Source organism: Stegostoma tigrinum, chromosome 1, assembly GCF_030684315.1.
Source record: "Stegostoma tigrinum isolate sSteTig4 chromosome 1, sSteTig4.hap1, whole genome shotgun sequence".
In the NCBI taxonomy this organism is placed as follows: Eukaryota; Metazoa; Chordata; class Chondrichthyes; order Orectolobiformes; family Stegostomatidae; genus Stegostoma; species Stegostoma tigrinum.
This window is the reverse complement of record NC_081354.1, coordinates 58,515,021-58,533,802: the sequence shown is the minus strand read 5'-3', so window position 1 is coordinate 58,533,802 and position 18,782 is coordinate 58,515,021. Positions and strand designations below refer to the sequence as shown.

The 18,782-nt window shown below is 40.2% G+C and overlaps 1 protein-coding gene across 2 annotated transcripts in view; it reads left to right on the top strand.

Moving 5' to 3' along the window:
* LOC125453033 (testican-3-like) overlaps positions 1-18,782 on the top strand; it is a 477,228-nt gene that overhangs the window by 430,620 nt on the left and 27,826 nt on the right. For both annotated transcript variants that reach the window (XM_048532099.2, XM_048532093.2), the window contains exons 8-9: positions 5,665-5,826; positions 18,104-18,325. In XM_048532099.2, the coding sequence (XP_048388056.1) occupies positions 5,665-5,826; positions 18,104-18,325 (384 nt within the window). The remainder of the gene's footprint in view (positions 1-5,664; positions 5,827-18,103; positions 18,326-18,782) is intronic.

The following is an 18,782-nucleotide window of genomic DNA, read 5'->3' as shown; positions in this document are numbered from 1 at the left end:
AGTCAAACTAAAGTGCATATCCACAACCAGCGAATTGGCGAACCATTTTTGAATGTGATTTCCCTCAACAAAAAGCGAAGCCCACCAAGCAGTAAGAGGGTTCAATGAAAGGAGTATGCAAGTTTTTTTTTTCAAATCCCGTTTATATGTGAAGCTAATGAAGGTGAAACTGTGTGTGTTTGTCATTGCAAATGGAGAAATAGAAAATTGATAACTTTAACGTGCAGTACAGAAGGGTTTTCTTTTGCCTTCACTGCGACATTGGTATTTGAACAATTGTACATGCCTCTGGCGAATGAATCTTGACTACAAATTGCTGAAGAATATGCCTTTCATAACAGTAGATGTACATCCACTTCTCTACCCTCATGTTGCCGTGAATTACAGAACTTCCTCAGTAAAGGAAGCATCCCTGTCTGCCACCTTGGAATTGGCAGTCTGTGTATTTGTTTTCAGTGTTAACAAAATATCACCCAAGCTCCTCTTCAAACCATGTACTGTGAGAGCTGCAGGGGGTGTCATTACAACTTTAATGTGCTGCATCCACATTTTGAAGGCATTTAGTCAGAAATTACACTCCCCTCTTACCTTGATGAGCTGTGTTCATCCAGCTCTACACCTCATTATCTCAGATTCTCCAGCATCTGCAGTTCCTACTATCGCTGACATAAAATCCCACTTTTTTAACAAAATAATAAAATTCAGTGTTTTTTAAAACAAGCCAATCATTTTGTCTCACTACCATTTTGATTTAGAGTCATAGAGTCATACAGCGCGGAAACAGACCCTTCGGTCAAACTCATCCACGCTGACCAGGTTTCCCAAACTAAACTAGCCCTATTTGCCTGCATTTGGCCCAGATCCCTCTAAATCTTTCCTATTCATGTACCTGTCCAAACATCTTTTAAATGTGGTATCTGTACCTTCATCTACCACATCCTCTGGCAATACATGAAGGGAGCAACAGTCACTGCGGGGATAATGAGCCATCCTTGGTAGTGGACATTAATGTTCCCCCGACCCCCTGACAAGGGGCCACAGGACATACCTATGGCGGTGACTGGAACACTTGCAGAGAACTAAAGAACTCCTACAGTGCAGAAAGAGGCCATTTGGCCCATGTGAGTCTGCACTGACCCTCTGAAGAGCATCCCAGAGCCATTCCCTGCCCCCCGCTCCCCCCATCATGGTAAACATGCCTTATCTACCTAGTTTGCACATCCCTGGATCTTGCAAGGCAATTTACAATGACTCATCCACTTAACCTGCACTGTGGGAGGAAACCAGAGCACCTGGCAGAAACCCACACCAACACAGAAAGAATGTGCAAACTCCATACACACAGTCACCCAAGTCTGGAATTGAACTTGGTCCCCAGTGCTGTGAGGCGGCAGTGCTAACCACCAAGCCACCGTGCATGATATGTGTAATTTCCATAAGATATGAGTTCGAGCATAACCATGGTAGGCTGTTTTTTCGACTTGTCAGAGCAACTATTTCCCAACTTTGGCACAAACCTCCAAATGAAAAGAATGACAACTTGGCAGAGTCAATAGCCTAGGTGTGCCTCTGCCAGGGTTGATGCCAGGTGGCCCACGTGGTTTCATTTATGCTGCTACATTGTTTCCAGAACTGAGAATCGGAATCAAAGAGTATCTTCTTGTATAGTTTGCTTGATCTGAGCAGGATGCTTGTCTTTCAGATCAATGTGTTTCCTGGATTAATGACTATGAGGGCATGCTGGTTCTTGTTAAATGTGTCAGACTTCACGTTCTGGATGATCATCAAAAAGTTAAAGTGAGGTATATTAGAATTGTAAACATTATTGCACAAAGTATATCTACATTACCATAACTCTTTGCTTCATGGCACCCATACTGCTGCTAATTTTTCAACAGCAGTCAGTTTCACAAGATTAAATCATATTGTGTGTGGGTCAGATGATATTACCCAGATCGGGTATGAACAGCCAGATATTCTTCAAGGATATTAATGAACCAGGTGAGATTTTATGACAATGGTTTCATGGTTGTCAATTACTGACATTGTCTAAATAAAGATATTGGAGGCACTTTCCAAGTTTTATCATAACACCTTTTGTAAAGTTATCCCTATATTTACTTGAAAAGGATAACATTCACAAATTGAATGAAGTTTCAGGTGAATAATCAGATAGGATGAAATGATCACATCTAATATGGAGGTTACTGCAAGTGAAACAAGTGTTTTAATCTAATACAGTGTGTGCTGGTATAGTCAAGTTTAGAGAAATAAATGAAACAATTATGAAAAGATGTAGAAATGAATGAACAACAGGAGATGCATTAAAAGTAAAATATTTTTGTTGTGCCACAGTGTGGTGCTGGAGAAACACAGCAGGCCAGGCCCAACCCAAAACATCAACTTTCCTGCTGCATGCCTGTGTGTTCCTTCCGCTCTGCACCGTGTTATCTCCAGCATCATTGCAATGTATTCCCTTTGTGTTTTGTATGTTTGTCTAGTTTGACCTTAAATGAATCCATAATATCTGTTTCAACAACTACCTGTTGTAGCAAATTCCACGATCTGAAACTTCTGGTAAAGACTTTCTTCTGAATTCCCTGTTAGATCGCTTGCTGACCATCTTATATTGATGGCCATTTTAGTTATTTTCTTCTCCATAAGGAAAAACACATTCTCACTATATTCACTATATACAGTTGGTTCGCGATAACTGTGTTCCTGTGCAGCATCGCTGAAATAATGGGGTCTATGGGTAAAGCGGGGTCAGAGGCAGACCAGCAAAAATATCACTCAAAATTGTTCAAGAATCTCTCAAAATTGCTCAAGAATCTCTCAAAAGCGTAACACAAAGGATAACACTGTTTGAATAAATGTTTATTTCATATCTAATAATGAAATAAAAGTAAATTTAACAATTTACCCTGAAAAAATGTCAAGATGATTTGATGGGGGAGGAGGTTTTGTGGTTGTTCTGTTGTTTTGAAGTTCTTGATGACATTTGCTTCTAGTGTAAACCTGTCTCATCCAAATTGAAAATTTGATTTGAGTTGTAGCCTTCTTGGTCATTTTTTTTTTACTTTGTTTGCACTGGCAGCTTCATCACGTAATTTTACATTATGAAATGTGTAGTGGTTCTTAAAAATCAGCAAACCAGCCATTGCTGGCACTAAAGGGCAGGTACATCTGCTGGATTTTCAATATTTTTTGTTAGATCTTCATAAATTGATGAGGCTTTCTCTTTTATAGTGAAAAAGGTGATCCCAGATCACTTTTGCATTTGATCTTCTATCCACACACTTAGAAACCACTCCATTTCCTCAAGTTCCTTTCTCCATGACCCCTCAGATTTGCTAGCTTTCAGACTTGTTCCAGCAATACAGCTTGCTTTAATCTTTTCTGTGTGGTCTCTACTGGTGCGTAAGGTAGACTGCTTTATTTCTGTTACATGAACTATACTGCATGTTCTATCATTACACTCAAAACGCTGTATAACATCTAGCTTTTCTTCCAGTGTTGTAGCCTTTCTTTTGCGTTCACCACTGGCAATTTTATCACCAGGATGCTTCTTGCTAACATTCTTATCACTTTGTCCTTGCATTTTTGTGGTAACATGGCAGAATTCACAAAACAAAATGAAAATCACAGAGTACCTCTCACAGAAGGTGTTTCACAACAAAGTCTGTGAAATGATCACATGATGCCAGCACGGAGACTCTTTTGGTGCTAACATTGTGCATGCTCAGGACAAAGCCTGCAAAATGATCATGTGATGTCTATGCATATTTCTCCATGCACTGATGGAATTGTGTTATAGCCAACACAATTTTGTGTTTTAGAAATAGCATTCCCATGCTTATCAGTCGTGTTATGGCTGTAGGAGCATTTTTCCCAACTGGGGTCAAGGACTTGGAGGTACACAGAATTCAGACAAGTGGGAGATGTTTATTCAAGCAGAAACTGGCTTATGCAGGCGGAGGGTGAAAGGATCTTCCCCGAATCTGGTTTCAGAAGATATATCAATGACACACCCTGTGCTTTTGCTAAGAAATACAGCATTTTTATACATTTTGTGTCACAATAATCAAATACAACATAGTCATCATCTTTCTCCTTAATTCAAACACCCAATCCTATGGGACACCTAATCAGTGATGAACACTTCCGTGGACAGTCTCAGATTCCCATGATGTTATGGTATTACCGAGGCATTGTGATCGCTAAGCCTTGGGATCTTCCCATGCATCTTATTCATTTGCATTCCAAAAGTTTAGCGGCCGTACTCCTTCGGGACTTTCTCAGGCTTGCTGTCTTGTATCACATTCAGTTACTCCTTTTATTTTCCCACTGCCCCAAATACGTAATGGAAAAATAAAAAGTCAGTTAGTTTTAACTAATTGGTATAAGGTTAACGTCTATTATAAAGTTAATTATAAGGGTAACGTTACACAAGTACATAAACTGTTGGCATTTTGTAATTTATGGGTTGCAATCAATCTGTCTTGCTTAGATCATATGAGAAGGTATCTTGTGAAGCTAGTTAATCTTTACATCTGAGCTTACTTTTTTTTAAGGCTTGTATTTCCTGGTTATGTATTGAAGCCAGCTTCTGTGATGAGAGCATTTTTAGCTAGAAGCTATTTAATATTGCTGGTAGATTCAAAGAAGCAACTATTTACTACGAAGTAACTTTAACTGTTTTCCTTGCAGCTGCTTGAGGACCTAAACTAGCACCCGATGTTATTCATTTACTGAGACAATCATCCTTTCGTTAATAAAGCTGAAATTGGTCATTTATCTGTCCTAAAACATCCTTTTATCAGCGTTGTCTTGGATGGGAATGTACAGCATTGTTTTACTGACCTGCTAGCAGTTCTGTTCATAGGTACCATTGTATTTCACTGTTTGAGTAGGTTATTTGATTTTGCTTAGCTTCTGTCTGCCATCTTGTAAGCAGGCATGGACTGTTTAACGTGTTCAGGTACAAGTCACCTTACTTAGCAAGGTACAGGTCACCCCTACCTAACCAACTTACATTGCCAGAACACGCATTATAGCAGAAGCAACTATAATAAAATTGCTGCTTCATGTTCATTACCTTCAGTTACTTATTTTCAGTCAAAATATCTATGGGTGGAGCCTTACAAGTCTCCCCAATACTGGTTAGGCCTCCCATACAACATCTTAGAAAATTATGCATTAATTGCTCAAAGGTTTCCTCCTTGTATGGACATTGCAGAAACAAAATTATGGGCAAAGTACTTGTGGACAAAACACCTGTGCTTTTCCAATAAGTCAGTCTAGTGTAAGGCCCCTTTAGTATTGTGGAGTTCTAGAAATTTCCAATCTTTATGCCCCTCATGACAGAACCTCTCTAGCTTAAAAATGAATAATGACCAGCTATCTGGACAGGCTTTGAAATGCCTGTATTGTATCAACCCTTTAATGGATTCTGACCTGTGGCAAGACTTTCACTTTGTTCAAGTTCCGCAGTGCTGTCAATGGGAAAAAGTGAATGTAGTAGGAATGAAGAATTGAGAAAATTAGAAGAGGAGATGTTGTCCCTGATCCACTTGATGGTGCACTGGTATGTATTGCACTAACATGATACCAAATTTTTTTCCTGTAATCATATTTAAAATACCTTGTTTGCTTTCTTCACAGAGCAAGAAGAACTGACTAGTCAACAGCATGTATCTGAAGGACATCAGGCATCAGGGCGCCAACAAGAAGCAAGCATCAGGACAGATACGTACACAATGCAACAATTGTATAGTGATGTGGATAAAGGAGCACACAGTGAAGGACAGGGTGCTGATGTTGGAGGTGGGGTTTAATAAGTGTTTTGAAAGTGCAGGGTTGAATTACATGCTACAGAACCCTGCTAGGTTGTTGCATGTTACTGACAGTAAAGATTTGCGGGAGCTATTAGAGTACATGGGCCATGTTGACTCGTCCATAATAGCTTCAATATATGCCATGCAGTGGCAGCAGCAAGTGATAAAAGTAGATAAAACCAAACAATCAAAGACTCCTTCATCTTGCTTGATAAAAAAAACACTTTATGGACTATGATAACAGAAGGAGCGAGTTTTGAGAAGATTTGTAGCTCAGGTTGAGGTTCTGGATGTGAGTTTGCTCGCTGAGCTGGAAGGTTCGTTTTCAGATGTTTCGTCACCAGTCTAGGTCACATCATCAGTGAGCCTCCGGTGAAGCGCTGGTGTTATGTGATAATGGGAACTGCAGATGCTGGAGAATCCAAGATAATAAAATGTGAGGCTGGATGAACACAGCAGGCCCAGCAGCATCTCAGGAGCACAAAAGCTGACGTTTCGGGCCTAGACCCTTCTTCAGAGAGGGGCATGGGGTGAGGGTTCTGGAATAAATAGGGAGAGAGGGGGAGGCGGACCGAAGATGGAGAGAAAAGAAGATAGGTGGAGAGGAGCGTATAGGTGAGGAGGTAGGGAGGGGATAGGTCAGTCCAGGGAAGACGGACAGGTCAAGGAGGTGGGATGAGGTTAGTAGGTAGGAGATGGAGGTGCGGCTTGGGGTGGGAGGAAGGAATGGGTGAGAGGAAGAACAGGTTAGGGAGGCAGAGACAGGTTGGAGTGGTTTTGGGATGCAGTGGGTGGAGGGGAAGAGCTGGGCTGGTTGTGTGGTGCATGGGGGGAGGGGACGAACTGGGCTGGTTTTGGGATGCGGTGGGGGAAGGGGAGATTTTGAAGCAGGTGAAGTCCACATTGATACCATTGGGCTGCAGGGTTCCCAAGCAGAATATGAGTTATACCCTGCAGCCCAATGGTATCAATGTGGACTTCACCTGCTTCAAAATCTCCCCTTCCCCCACCGCATCCCAAAACCAGCCCAGTTCGTCCCCTCCCCCCACTGCACCACACAACCAGCCCAGCTCTTCCCCTCCACCCACTGCATCCCAAAACCAGTCCAACCTGTCTCTGCCTCCCTAACCTGTTCTTCCTCTCACCCATCCCTTCCTCCCACCCCAAGCCGCACCTCCATCTCCTACCTACTAACCTCATCCCACCTCCTTGACCTGTCCGTCTTCCCTGGACTGACCTATCCCCTCCCTACCTCCCCACCTGTACTCTCCTCTCCACCTATCTTTTTTTCTCTCCCTCTTTGGTCCGCCTCCCCCTGTCTCCCTATTTATTCCAGAACCCTCACCCCATCCCCCTCTCTGATGAAGGGTCTAGGCCGGAAACGTCAGCTTTTGTGCTCCTGAGATGCTGCTTGGCCTGCTGTGTTCATCCAGCCTCACGTTTTATTATGCTGGTGTTATGTCCTGTTTTCTATTTATCTGTTTAGGTTTCCTTGGGTTGGTGATGTCATTTCCTGTGTTGGTGATGTCATTTCCTGTTCTTTTTCTCAGAGGATGGTAGATGGGCTCCAAATCAACATGTTTGTTGATTGAGATGGTAGCCCATCTACCATCCTCTGAGGAAAAAAAAAAACAGGAAATGACATCACCAACCCAAGGAAACCTAAACAGATAAATAGAAAGCGGGACATAACACCAGCGCTTCACCGGTGGCTCACTGATGATGTTACCTGGAATGGTGACGAAACGTCTGAAAACGAACCTTCCAGCTCAGCGAGCAAACTCACATCCATAACAGAAGGAGTCAGTATTATGGTTATTTGTTACCTCGAGATGATAATGGTCATTGTAGGAATATGCCCTTCAGTACTAGAGAGTGTTGAGAAGCACATCACATTTAGGTGCTACTCATGCCTCAGTTTTCCACCATCATGTTGCACTGCATAAATGACTGTTAGTTTTGCTTTGAGTAAATCTAAAATATGCATTGCAATAAGTCAACAAAGCTCCTTCAATGCTACCCTTTAAACCTATAATCTACACTACCTAAAAGAACAAGGACAACAAATGTGTGGGAAAGCAATCAATTGTAAGTTTCCCTTCTAACTCACACAGCATCCAGATTTTGGAATTATGTCACTACTCCTTTAATTTCACTTGGCTTACATACAAGTCAGCTAATGAACATAGATTGCATACCCAGAATTGGAGAATAATCTCTTAAAGTGTTGAGACTTCAATGATAAGATTATAAAGAAATTTAATGAAAAATGTAAAAAATTGTCAAGAAAGAATCAAAGCCGGAATTGATTCATTTCTTTAGAGAGTAGCTGAATCAGTATAAGGTTGATGAAAGGGATCTTTAGGAAGGTCAAAAACTCCATGAATCTGCTGATTCATTTGCAGCTGTTGGATTAGAGGAAAGGTAATGGTAGAGATGGAGAGTGAATACCATATTGATATTATTCTCCTTCAGAAGTATAGGAAGATTTACTTGGCCTAGTAAGCCTAATGCGTGAAAATTAGGTCATTCGTATACATTCCTGTAAGAAGGAGGTCTTGTGGTACAGTGGTAATGCCCGTACCTCTGAGCAAGAAGTTTGAAGTTCAGATCCCACCTGCCTAGCCATGTGACACAGCATGACTAAACAGTTTGAATAAAGATATCTACATACCTGTCTGATTTTTCCATCGATTGATTTTATCTAAACTCAACTCAATGCTCCATCATATCAAGAAACCTTAAATTGGGAATAACAAAGTGTGGAGCTGGAGGAACACAGCAGGCCAGGCAGTGTCAGAGGAGTAGGAAACCTAGAACCTTCTGCAGAAAATGATTTCAAATAGCTATATAAATCACACACTGTACATCATAAATACTTTAAGCTACTGTCACTTCTGCTTACTTTTTCAGCTCAGGCAAACATTCTAGCCAGTCATGCTTTGTTAGGCAAATTTATCCAAATGTTACTGGAACAATTCTGAAAATTAGCATACAATGTACAAGCTATGCTGTACAAAAAATAGCAAGTAAAACGTGTTGCAAGAGAGCAGAGCCTCAAATATTCTAACTAACTAGATATTCCTCCCATTCTTCTATTTAACTACCACATACTAAGTTATGTGATACCAAGAACTGGAGCCAGGTATACAGCAAAAGACAAAAAAGACTGCATCCTTTTGACAGCAACTTCAACCACCTGCATCAGAAAATACAATTATAAGTAATTATAACAAGCTTAAAATTGTCCTATGAGATATTTACTTATAATTGTAAAAGTATTTCCAAATCTCTACCACTGTTGAAGCCTGCATAGTTTAATTTTATAAAATAAATTTCAATTTTCACATGGTGTTGACCTGATTTTGCCTGCTGTGTAATCCTGTTAGTCCTTTTCCCTGAATATTATGAACTTTTTACGCTAGCCTAAGCACTCCACTGTCCAAATTTAGACTTGTCGGAGAGGTGGAATGATTTGAAACACAGTTGCTGATTTTAAACTATAAGTAGGAATCAGTAGTTTCCAGTACGATCACGTTATTTTCAAACGTTTGTTTGGCTTCAAATCCACTGCAACCATACTGCATATCATTGAGATTTTTTCCTATTTCCACTCTAGCCTGCTTTCATATCAAGTTAATAAGTATTCAACTTCCATTTGCTGAAGCTGTCTGTTGCCATATATCTCTTTAGACCAAGAAATTAATTGTGTAAAGTATTTATAGATTTCTTGTTCTAATTTTAGTTTCTGATCACCTCGTAATTAGCATTTTTACAACCCTGATTTTAATCTGACTCTCTTACAGCCAACAAGTACGCAAGAGGTGATGTGAATCTGATTTTGTACAGTGACGGCAACTTTTGTTTGCTTGTTGATTGTTTTTTGTCTCCTGAGGACTGCCTGGTTTGGAATCTTTAGACCAGTGAAGAATATTACGAACTTTATGTGCCAGCAGCTGGTCAGTTCATAACACTCTTGCCTCTGAATTACAAAGTTGCCGATTCAACACCCCTTCCATAGCTGGAGTGCAAAGGCCAGGTTAAATATGCATTGGCAGCATATCTTTCCATACGAGCCGCCTCTGGTAGAAACATAGACAACAGTAGCAGGGCTATTTGGCCCTTTAAGCCTGGTCCGCCATTTAATCTGATGATGGCTTGTCAGTACCTTGTTCCTGATTTCTCCCCATACCCTTTGATCTCTGTTGCCCTAAGAACTATACCTAAGCCCTTCCTAAGCCCTTCACTGGGAAAATCCTATCTGCGTATATTCTGTCCAAATCTGTTAGAATTTTATATGTTTCTGTGAGATCCCCCTAGATTCTTCTAAATTTGAGTGAATATTGTTCTAACTGATCCAGTCTCTCTTCATATATCATTTCTGCTTTCCCAGGAATCTGTCTGGTAATCCTTCATCGTACTTCCTTCTTAGCCACAATGTCTACCCTCAGTTAAGCACTTGAAACTTCACACAATACTCCAGGAATAAGGGCTGGTGAGGGCCTAGTGTTTTGTCCAGAGACCCAGATCATGTTTTTGGGAGCCAAGTTTGACCCTTACCATGGCAGAGGATGGATTTTGAATACAATGAAAATCTGGAATTATGATTAGTCTCATTCTAACTATTGTCAATTGTTGAAAAAACCCATTGGTTCACTAATGTCATTTATTGAAAGAATCTGCCATCCTCATGAGGTTTGGCCAATATATGATTCAGACACACAGCAGTGTGGTTAACTGCTGACCCAGCCAGTAACATCAACAACCCACGAATGAATTTTTTAAAAAGGTGTGGTCTGATTACAGTCCTGTGCAATTCCAGTAAAAATCCTTGCACCTACAATTGATAGAGGTTGCCAGCATCCTGTTATATTCTAGCAAATACAAGGGCCTGATTGGCCTGTGTTAGTAGAGGAGAACCACTTACTCCTCTAACAAGCAGAGTCTCTTGTGGCTAACAAGATATGGCTTATTGTATGTTTGTACTTACTTACAGGTTACATTGATATCATAGATATTGTTACAGAGACTGAGGAGGACCAGATTTTAGGTATCACACCTTGAAGATTCTGCACTGTTCTACACTAGTCTATATGACTAAGTGATGCTCCTGCTTTTCCTTAGTATTTACTCCTTCGGATCTATATACAACAGACTCCAGTATTGAGAAGCACTGCACTGTTTATTGGTGGTGTCCTTTAGATAAGACTTTAAATCAAGGCCCCATCTACCTGCTCAGGTGAATGTAAAAACAACCAATGGTACCATTTTAAAGAAGAACGAGGAGGTATCCGTGTTTTTCTGACCAATATTTATCTCTCAACTTTTATGGACCAGACCAGACCAGACCCCTCATAACATTTTTAGAAGGTAGCCCAGACTAACTTTATTTTATATTAAAGGTAGATGTGAAGTGCTTGTTCTCGATGCAATACGACTGGTCAAACTACTCAACATTAAGCAAAACAATTTATTTAAACACTATGGTTGACATACAAACAAAAGAAACAAGAATTGAGAACAACTCAACTATTGGAAAAATATTAACCAAATAATAGATGCATTACCTATTACTAATTAACTGTTTCAATATAGTAACATCCCATAAACACACCCCATGGCAAAAAGTCAAATTCGAACATAGATTCTTATGTGCAGCCCTCCAACCCAGGAGGAAAAAACATAGAGAAATTTCAGAGAAAGTAGCAGCTAAGAATCATTCACTGAAGCATTTAACTCTTCTGAGACCCCAAACAGCTTCTGTCTGCTACAGCTAAATAAAAATAAAAAGCCTCGTCAGTGAGAGGTGGCCACATTCACTCAAGTCTTTCCATTGTTCTACCTGTTTAAAACAAAACCAAAAGGCCTCATACTGTAGTTGTTCTGGTAGACCGCCTTGTGCCTCTGCTTTTACAACATCTCTTCAAAAAAATACCAAGGACAAGATAACCTTTTAAAGTGACAGCATCGTCACACAATCGACATCTCAAAGAAACAGTTATATTGTTGTTGTTGGGAGCTTGATAAGCACATATTGATGGCGTCCTTTCTACACTACAGCGATGATTACACTTCAGACAGTGATTCATTGGCTGTAAAGTGCTTTGAGAAGCTTGAAGCTTTATAAGAGCAACATTTTTATTTTAGTTTTCTCTCCCTCCCCATCTTCATTTCTTCATATTTCCTCCTTGGGCAGATACTTCTGCCAAATTTAAGTCATAATCTTCACGTGAAGTGTGAAACAGCTCAGAGTAGGACAAATAAAACAACAACTAGATATTTTGAATTGAATTGGAAAATACTTTTCATAAAAAAAACTAATGAAGAATAAAATGTATAAATGATTTGGATGTGAACATTGGAAATATGCTTAGTTGCAGATGACACCGAAGCTGGAGGTGTAGTTGACAGTGAAGAAGGTTTCCTCAGAATACGAGATCTTGATCAGATTGGTCAGGGGGCCGAGGAGTAGCAGATGGAGTTTAGTTCAGATAAATGTGAGGTGCTGCATTTTGGGAAGGTAAATGAGAGCAGCACTTATACAGTTAATGGTAAAGTCCTGGGTAGTATTGCTAAACAAAGAGACCTTGGAGTCCAGGTTCATGGCTCCTTGAAAATGGTGTTGTATTGTGATAGGGTAGTGAAGAAGGTGTTTGGAATGCATGCCTTTATTGGTCAGTGCGTTGACTATAGAAGTTGAGAGGCCATGTTGTTTCTTTAAAAGACATTAGTTAGACCAGCATTAGAATACTGTGTGCAATTCTGGTCTCCCTGCTATAGGAAGGATGTTGTGAAACTTGAAAGGGCTCAGAAGAAATTTACAAGGATGTTGCCAGAGTTGCAGAGTTTGAGTTGTAGGAAGAGGCTAAATAGATTGGGACTGATTTCCCTGGGGCGTCAGAGGTGAGGGCTGACCTTATAGAGGTTTATAAAATCATGAGGGGCATGGATTGGGTAAAACAGTACAGCACAGTAGAGGCCCTTCATCCCACGATGAAATAAATAGGGTAAATGGACAAGGTCTTTTAGCCGGGGTGGGCGAGTCCAAAATGAGGCGGCTTAAGTTGAATCTGAGAAGGGAAAGATTTAAAAGGGACCTAAGGGGCAACTTTTTCACACAGAGGATGATGCTTGTATGGAATGAACTGCCAGAGGAAGTGGTGGAGGCTTGTATAACCACAACATTTGAATGGCATCTGGATGGGTATATGAATAGGAAGGGTTTAGAGGGATATGGGGCTATGCTGGCAAATGGAACTAGATTTATTCAGGATATCTGGTTGGCATGGATGAATTGGACCAAAGGATGTGTTTCTATTCTGCATATCTCTATGACTCTAAGAAAATAATAACTAAGAAAGATAACTTTTAACCCCCAGTTTTAACTCTTCATTACATTGCGTTGATTCAGGTGTAGGATGGGAGTCATTTTGACTCTGGCCCTTATTTCAGTTCAGTTTCATTACTTTAAACCTGAAACCAGCAGAAGTTAAATCAGTAGCAGAGGGCAGCAATGGGGCTGGGAGGCCAAGGGAACACAGGGTTGGAGATTGATGGGCTGAGGTCAGGATTATTTAAAGCACTACCTGCAATGGAGTGTAGATGGAGGCCAGTGTTGGGGCATCCAAAAATTCTACTCCCACTCCTTATGCTGAAATAATCCTCACGAGTTTTTAAAGTATCTGTTTATCTTCGCCTCTTCCGGGGCATTTTCTGCCTTCTGTCAGGTCCTCCTTGTGAATTTGTTTATATGCAGACCACACTCCATTTTTTAAACTAAACTTCTTGATTTTCACACTTTCACTATGTGACTGTTTGCCTGTGTTAAGTGGATTCCTCCAATGTGGAACATCAGGGTTTGGTGAGGCAGAAACACTTCAGAATGATGCCTTTTACCTTACGGGTGTTACACTTCCTTTCCCTCACTGTCTACAGCTTAAAATTAGTCCAATAGTAAGAATGTATTGTTTGTGTATGATATTATTTCTTGGCATTGTATCAACTTGTTTGAAGTTATTTTTCACTTTTCCATTATCCTAGAAGTTAGTAGCTATTCTTAAGTGAAGTCAGTTCATCTCTTATTGGAAAAAGAATGAACTGAGAGCCAGCTGAGGTTTCAGGAACATGATAGCAGGGTGGCACGGCTCAGTGATTAGCACTGCAGCCTCACAGAGCCAGGGACTCGGGTTCGATTCCAGCCTCGGGTGACAGTCTGTGTGGAGTTTGCACATTCTCCCTGTGTCTGCATGGGTTTCCTCTGGGTGCTCCGGTTTCCTCCCACAGTCCAAAGGTGTGCAGACTTGGTGGATCAGCCATGCTAAATTGCCCGTAATGTTCAGGGGTGTGTGGGTTATAGGGGAATGGGTCTGTGTGGGATGCTTCAAGGGGCGGTGTGGACTTGTTGGGCTGAAGGGCCTGTTTCCACACTGTAGGGAATCTAATCTGATCTAATCCCTTCAACGATAATTTACATTCAACAAGCATAGCTCAGGAAAGCATAAGCACGTAGCCCATGCTTTCTATCTATTAAAGTTGAAAGTCTGCTAGTTTATAATTTTCCAAATTGTTACCTGCAAATGCCACTCACCATTGAGAAAGCCCAATCTCAGAATCACCTCTTTATTCTGCAGCAGGTTTCGTTGCAAAGGATACATTGAATATGAGCTGAAATGCTAACATGAATATGGGGTTGTCACCGTTTTTACGTGTCATTTCCTTCCACACAGAGGGTCTGTCTTAAAGTCCTGTACACCTTCTGAACAGTGCTGCTTGATCCCTTATACAGCATTAAGGCAGCAGTAAGCAAAACATGCTTTTGAGGGGAGAAAAATTTAAGTAATTAATCTGAGATTGTACTTCATGGCAAAAAACATGATTTTGGGCTTGGGAAAACTGGGGCTTTCCCATGCCTCAGATATTCACAGTGAGATGGCAATACACACAAAGATAAAGATGCACAGTATTAAATACTGCACAAAGCAGTCTGCACACTCCCAGGTGTAGCAAGCCATTGAATACCTGTGAGATTTTAATAATTATTATTATCTTCTTAAATCACTCTTTCACCAAAGTCTTACATAGGACATGGACACGACCACAAAAAACAGCCTTAAGATAAACACTTCATGGATAATTAAGGCACACATATCTACAATGCTTCATTTGTTTTCATAAACTGTAGCTGTTTGATGACACTGAACCATCTTTCATTCAAAAGCTTTCCACACAAACTTCCCCCATACCACACTCATCTCACTCAAAACACAGACGTACAGTCCCAGCCCTGGGATTGATATGTCTGTCTGTGTCTGTCAATGCAGGCATAATGCTTATGTACAAATGTAAATGTTTCTTAATGCTGCTGTCCTTCTGCAGGAGAGGAATGTGCAAAATAAGCTTGTGTGTGCCCAGATTTGGAGCGATGCGGTAAAGGATGCCTGAAATTAGGCTCCTGACTGCTTTCAAAGCAAAGTCCACTGAACTAGCAGTAGAGCAAGAAGACCATATCTGTGCTAAAGGGGAGATTGGGACCCTGAGACAGCCTCCAGTTTGCTGGATATTAAGCACAATACCTTAATAAAGCCTTGAGTAAGGGTAGCAATGCAAACAAATAATCAACACAAATGAGTCTTTATGATTTTCTGTGCAGCCTCAAGATCCCATTCCCAAGCAAAGACCAAAAAAATGGAACAGCGACAGGGCCATCTCTACCAGCCCCTCAAACCACACTATTAAGAAGAAATAGTTGTGAGCCTGCAAGGTTATGCTGTCAGTGCCTTCCTGTCTACTCTCCACATGTGCTGAATAATTCACCTCAGTGTGTAATCTATTTAGATGAAGCTTAGGGTCACATTCTGATGAGCACAGCATTACCACAAGTCTTATAGCTACATGAATAAGAAATGACCAAGGTCTCTGACTCTTGGAGGACTAGAAAGTTCCCCAGGGCATATTTAGACAAGGCCAATAAGCCTGTTAGAAGCTAGATTTGAGGATGAATGACTTTGTGCTAGTATATGTGCACATTCAACTATAAGCCAATTATAAAGTAAAAGTATGGTAGTCCTCCTGGGTGACAGGGCTGCTGTCTCATAAGAGAGTTGATGGTGGTCTAACCTGAGGAATACCATACCTCAGTTGAGGGGAGAGGTTGAGAAGGGCAATCCTTTGTGGCAACTACAGGTGGAGTGGGAATTGAACCCTCCCTCTTGGCTACGATCTGCATGTCAAACTAGCCTTCAAGCCAAATGAGCTAACCCCAACCTTTTTAGCCTTCAAGGAAGGCTTGTTGTATACTTTTAAAATATTAAGGCATTTTATTTGCATTAAATGGAAGTTAAGTTCTCTTTGAATCAATAACCTCCTGTTCAGTTTCCTGGCCAGAGCTTCAGTATAGAGTTACATGGAATTACATGGGGGCTGTGTATATATTGTCACAAATCTCAGAATCCAAAAGCTTATTACAGAGATATAGAGGAATAAATTATACTGATTGTCTCCCAAACCTAAACAACTAGCTTCAGTTCCCATTTTCCAAAGATAACTGATGACGACAGCCTGAGAGTCCTTTGCACTGCCCCTCATGATGTACACATGAGCTTGTTTGATGATCAGCATCCCTTGAACCACTCTGCAAGAATGTTTAGGACTGTCACACAAAGAGCTTTATTTGTGTAAGTTTCAAGTTGTACTGAAAGTGGACTCTTGTGCACTCAATATGACTTTAATGTGTAAAATATTTTTCTCATAGTTGACTAGGTGGCGCCTCTGCGACCATAACTTGTCTAAGGTTCTGGAGTAGATTTGTAGCTCGGGTTGTGGATGCTGTAGTTGGTTCACTCACCAAGCTGGTTCATTAGTTCGCAGACTTTTCATTACCCTGCTAGTGTTGAATCTCTATTTTTGATATTTATATTGAGACTGCTTCAAATAGGCATAATATAGTGTTTTATTTTCCTTTGGTGTGTAATAAACTTTTATGTCCTTTGTTAGAAGTACTATTGCAGCCTCTTTTGAAGATAACTCCTGCAGTAAACCAATAGCAAGATTAAACCTTTGGTTCTATTAAACCAGGACTCGCACTGGGATCTGACTTGTCCTTTGTTACCATCAGCTAGGATCCTAAAAGTATCATGGGACATAATTTACATAACATTTAATGGCATCTGCTATTAATTAAACTTGCTTATGCACATTGAGACTGGCTGTTTGCTGAATGTGCAGACTGGTAATCCAGCAAGGAAACTGGTTATCTTGGAGCTAAAATGAACAGATTAAACAAATATGAAATAAACAGCAAAAGAACAAAGAGGAAAGTATAAATTAGCGTGGTTGATTTCAATCTCATAGGAAGTAGTAGAAGAGAAAATGAAGGAGGGAAAGATTGATCAGATGCAGAGGGTGCAAAAATGTTTATATCTCCAATACAAATAAAGTAAGTTCATGCCATTCAGTGATAATGGGAACTGCAGATGCTAGAGAATCCAAGATAATAAAATGTGAGGCTGGATGAATGTGAGGCTCTTCGGTCCGCTTCCCCCTCTCTCCCTATTTATTCCAGAACCCTCACCCCATCCCCCTCTCTGATGAAGGGTCTAGGCCCGAAACGTCAGCTTTTGTGCTCCTGAGATGCTGCTGGGCCTGCTGTGTTCATCCAGCCTCACATTTTATTATCATGCCATTCAGTGTATTTGATTAGTGGACCAGGCAGTGAGATGACATTTATAAAAGTTAACAGCAGAGTGACACAAACAATACAGTGACTTTTGGATTTCCACAATAAACCATACATCTAAAGTCTGAAGTTACTGTAGGATTTGTATATAAATAATTGTGAGCACTATTAATCTCATCTTTATTTTGAAAACTAATCATGGACTCCTTTTGCACCAGTTTGAGTAATATAGAATAAAACCTCAATATACCTGCCAAGGCATACTTAAGATTATTATTATCTAGTTTTGTTAGCTATTATTCTTGTAAATTCCTCCATCCTGAAAGGTTCTTGATTTTCTGAAGATATCATAAGCAACAAAAGATGCTTGAAATTAGTAGCGTATTTAGTTGGTCAACCATGATTTTTAAGTTTGGCTGAATTTGATTGTTGCATTATTGTTACACGATATTCCACTATGTATTTGTTGAATGCAATTGTCACTAGTCTGAATGATTCACATTAAATCTTATGTTCTTACATCAGTAACTGACAAATAATGAGGTTTATTTGATCAAAGTACTTGCTTGCTTCTTTCCCCCCTGTTCCTTAGGATTTGACACCAGTATTCTACCCATTTGTAAGGATTCACTTGGATGGATGTTTAACAGACTGGACACAAACTATGATCTGCTGCTTGATCAGTCAGAACTGGGAAGCATTTATTTTGACAACCATGATCAGTGCATGAAACCATTTTTCAATTCATGTGATACATACAGAGACGGTCGCATCTCCAACAATGAGTGGTGCTACTGTTTTCAGAGAAATCAAGGTGAGAAAAACCAAGGTGAGAGATCATAGGGTACATAATATGTTAGTGGCAATGTTAGAAGACTCCACTGCCAGCGCGTGGTTTGGGCTACTGGTCAGAGATGTACCAATAGCACTCTTGTCTATTGAATCTTCGCTGACAGCAAATCCTCACAAGATTACCTCTATTGGTCGATTTCTGAATTTATTGCAATGTAATTGCCCATTATTGATTGAACTTCTGTTTTTATGATTCCCATTCTGAATTTTATAAAATACACTCGATATCAGTAATATTCTTCAGCACTTAAGATCTTACTTTCTTTCTTTTTTTAATATATATTGCTGTTGCAAATATTGTTTACATCAATATTTCTATTGGATGCTATTGTAAATGATAAACGTCCATGAAATTAAAATCCCAGTGCATATTTTGCATTATAAAACAAAATTAAAATTAATTGAAAATAGCAGACAGT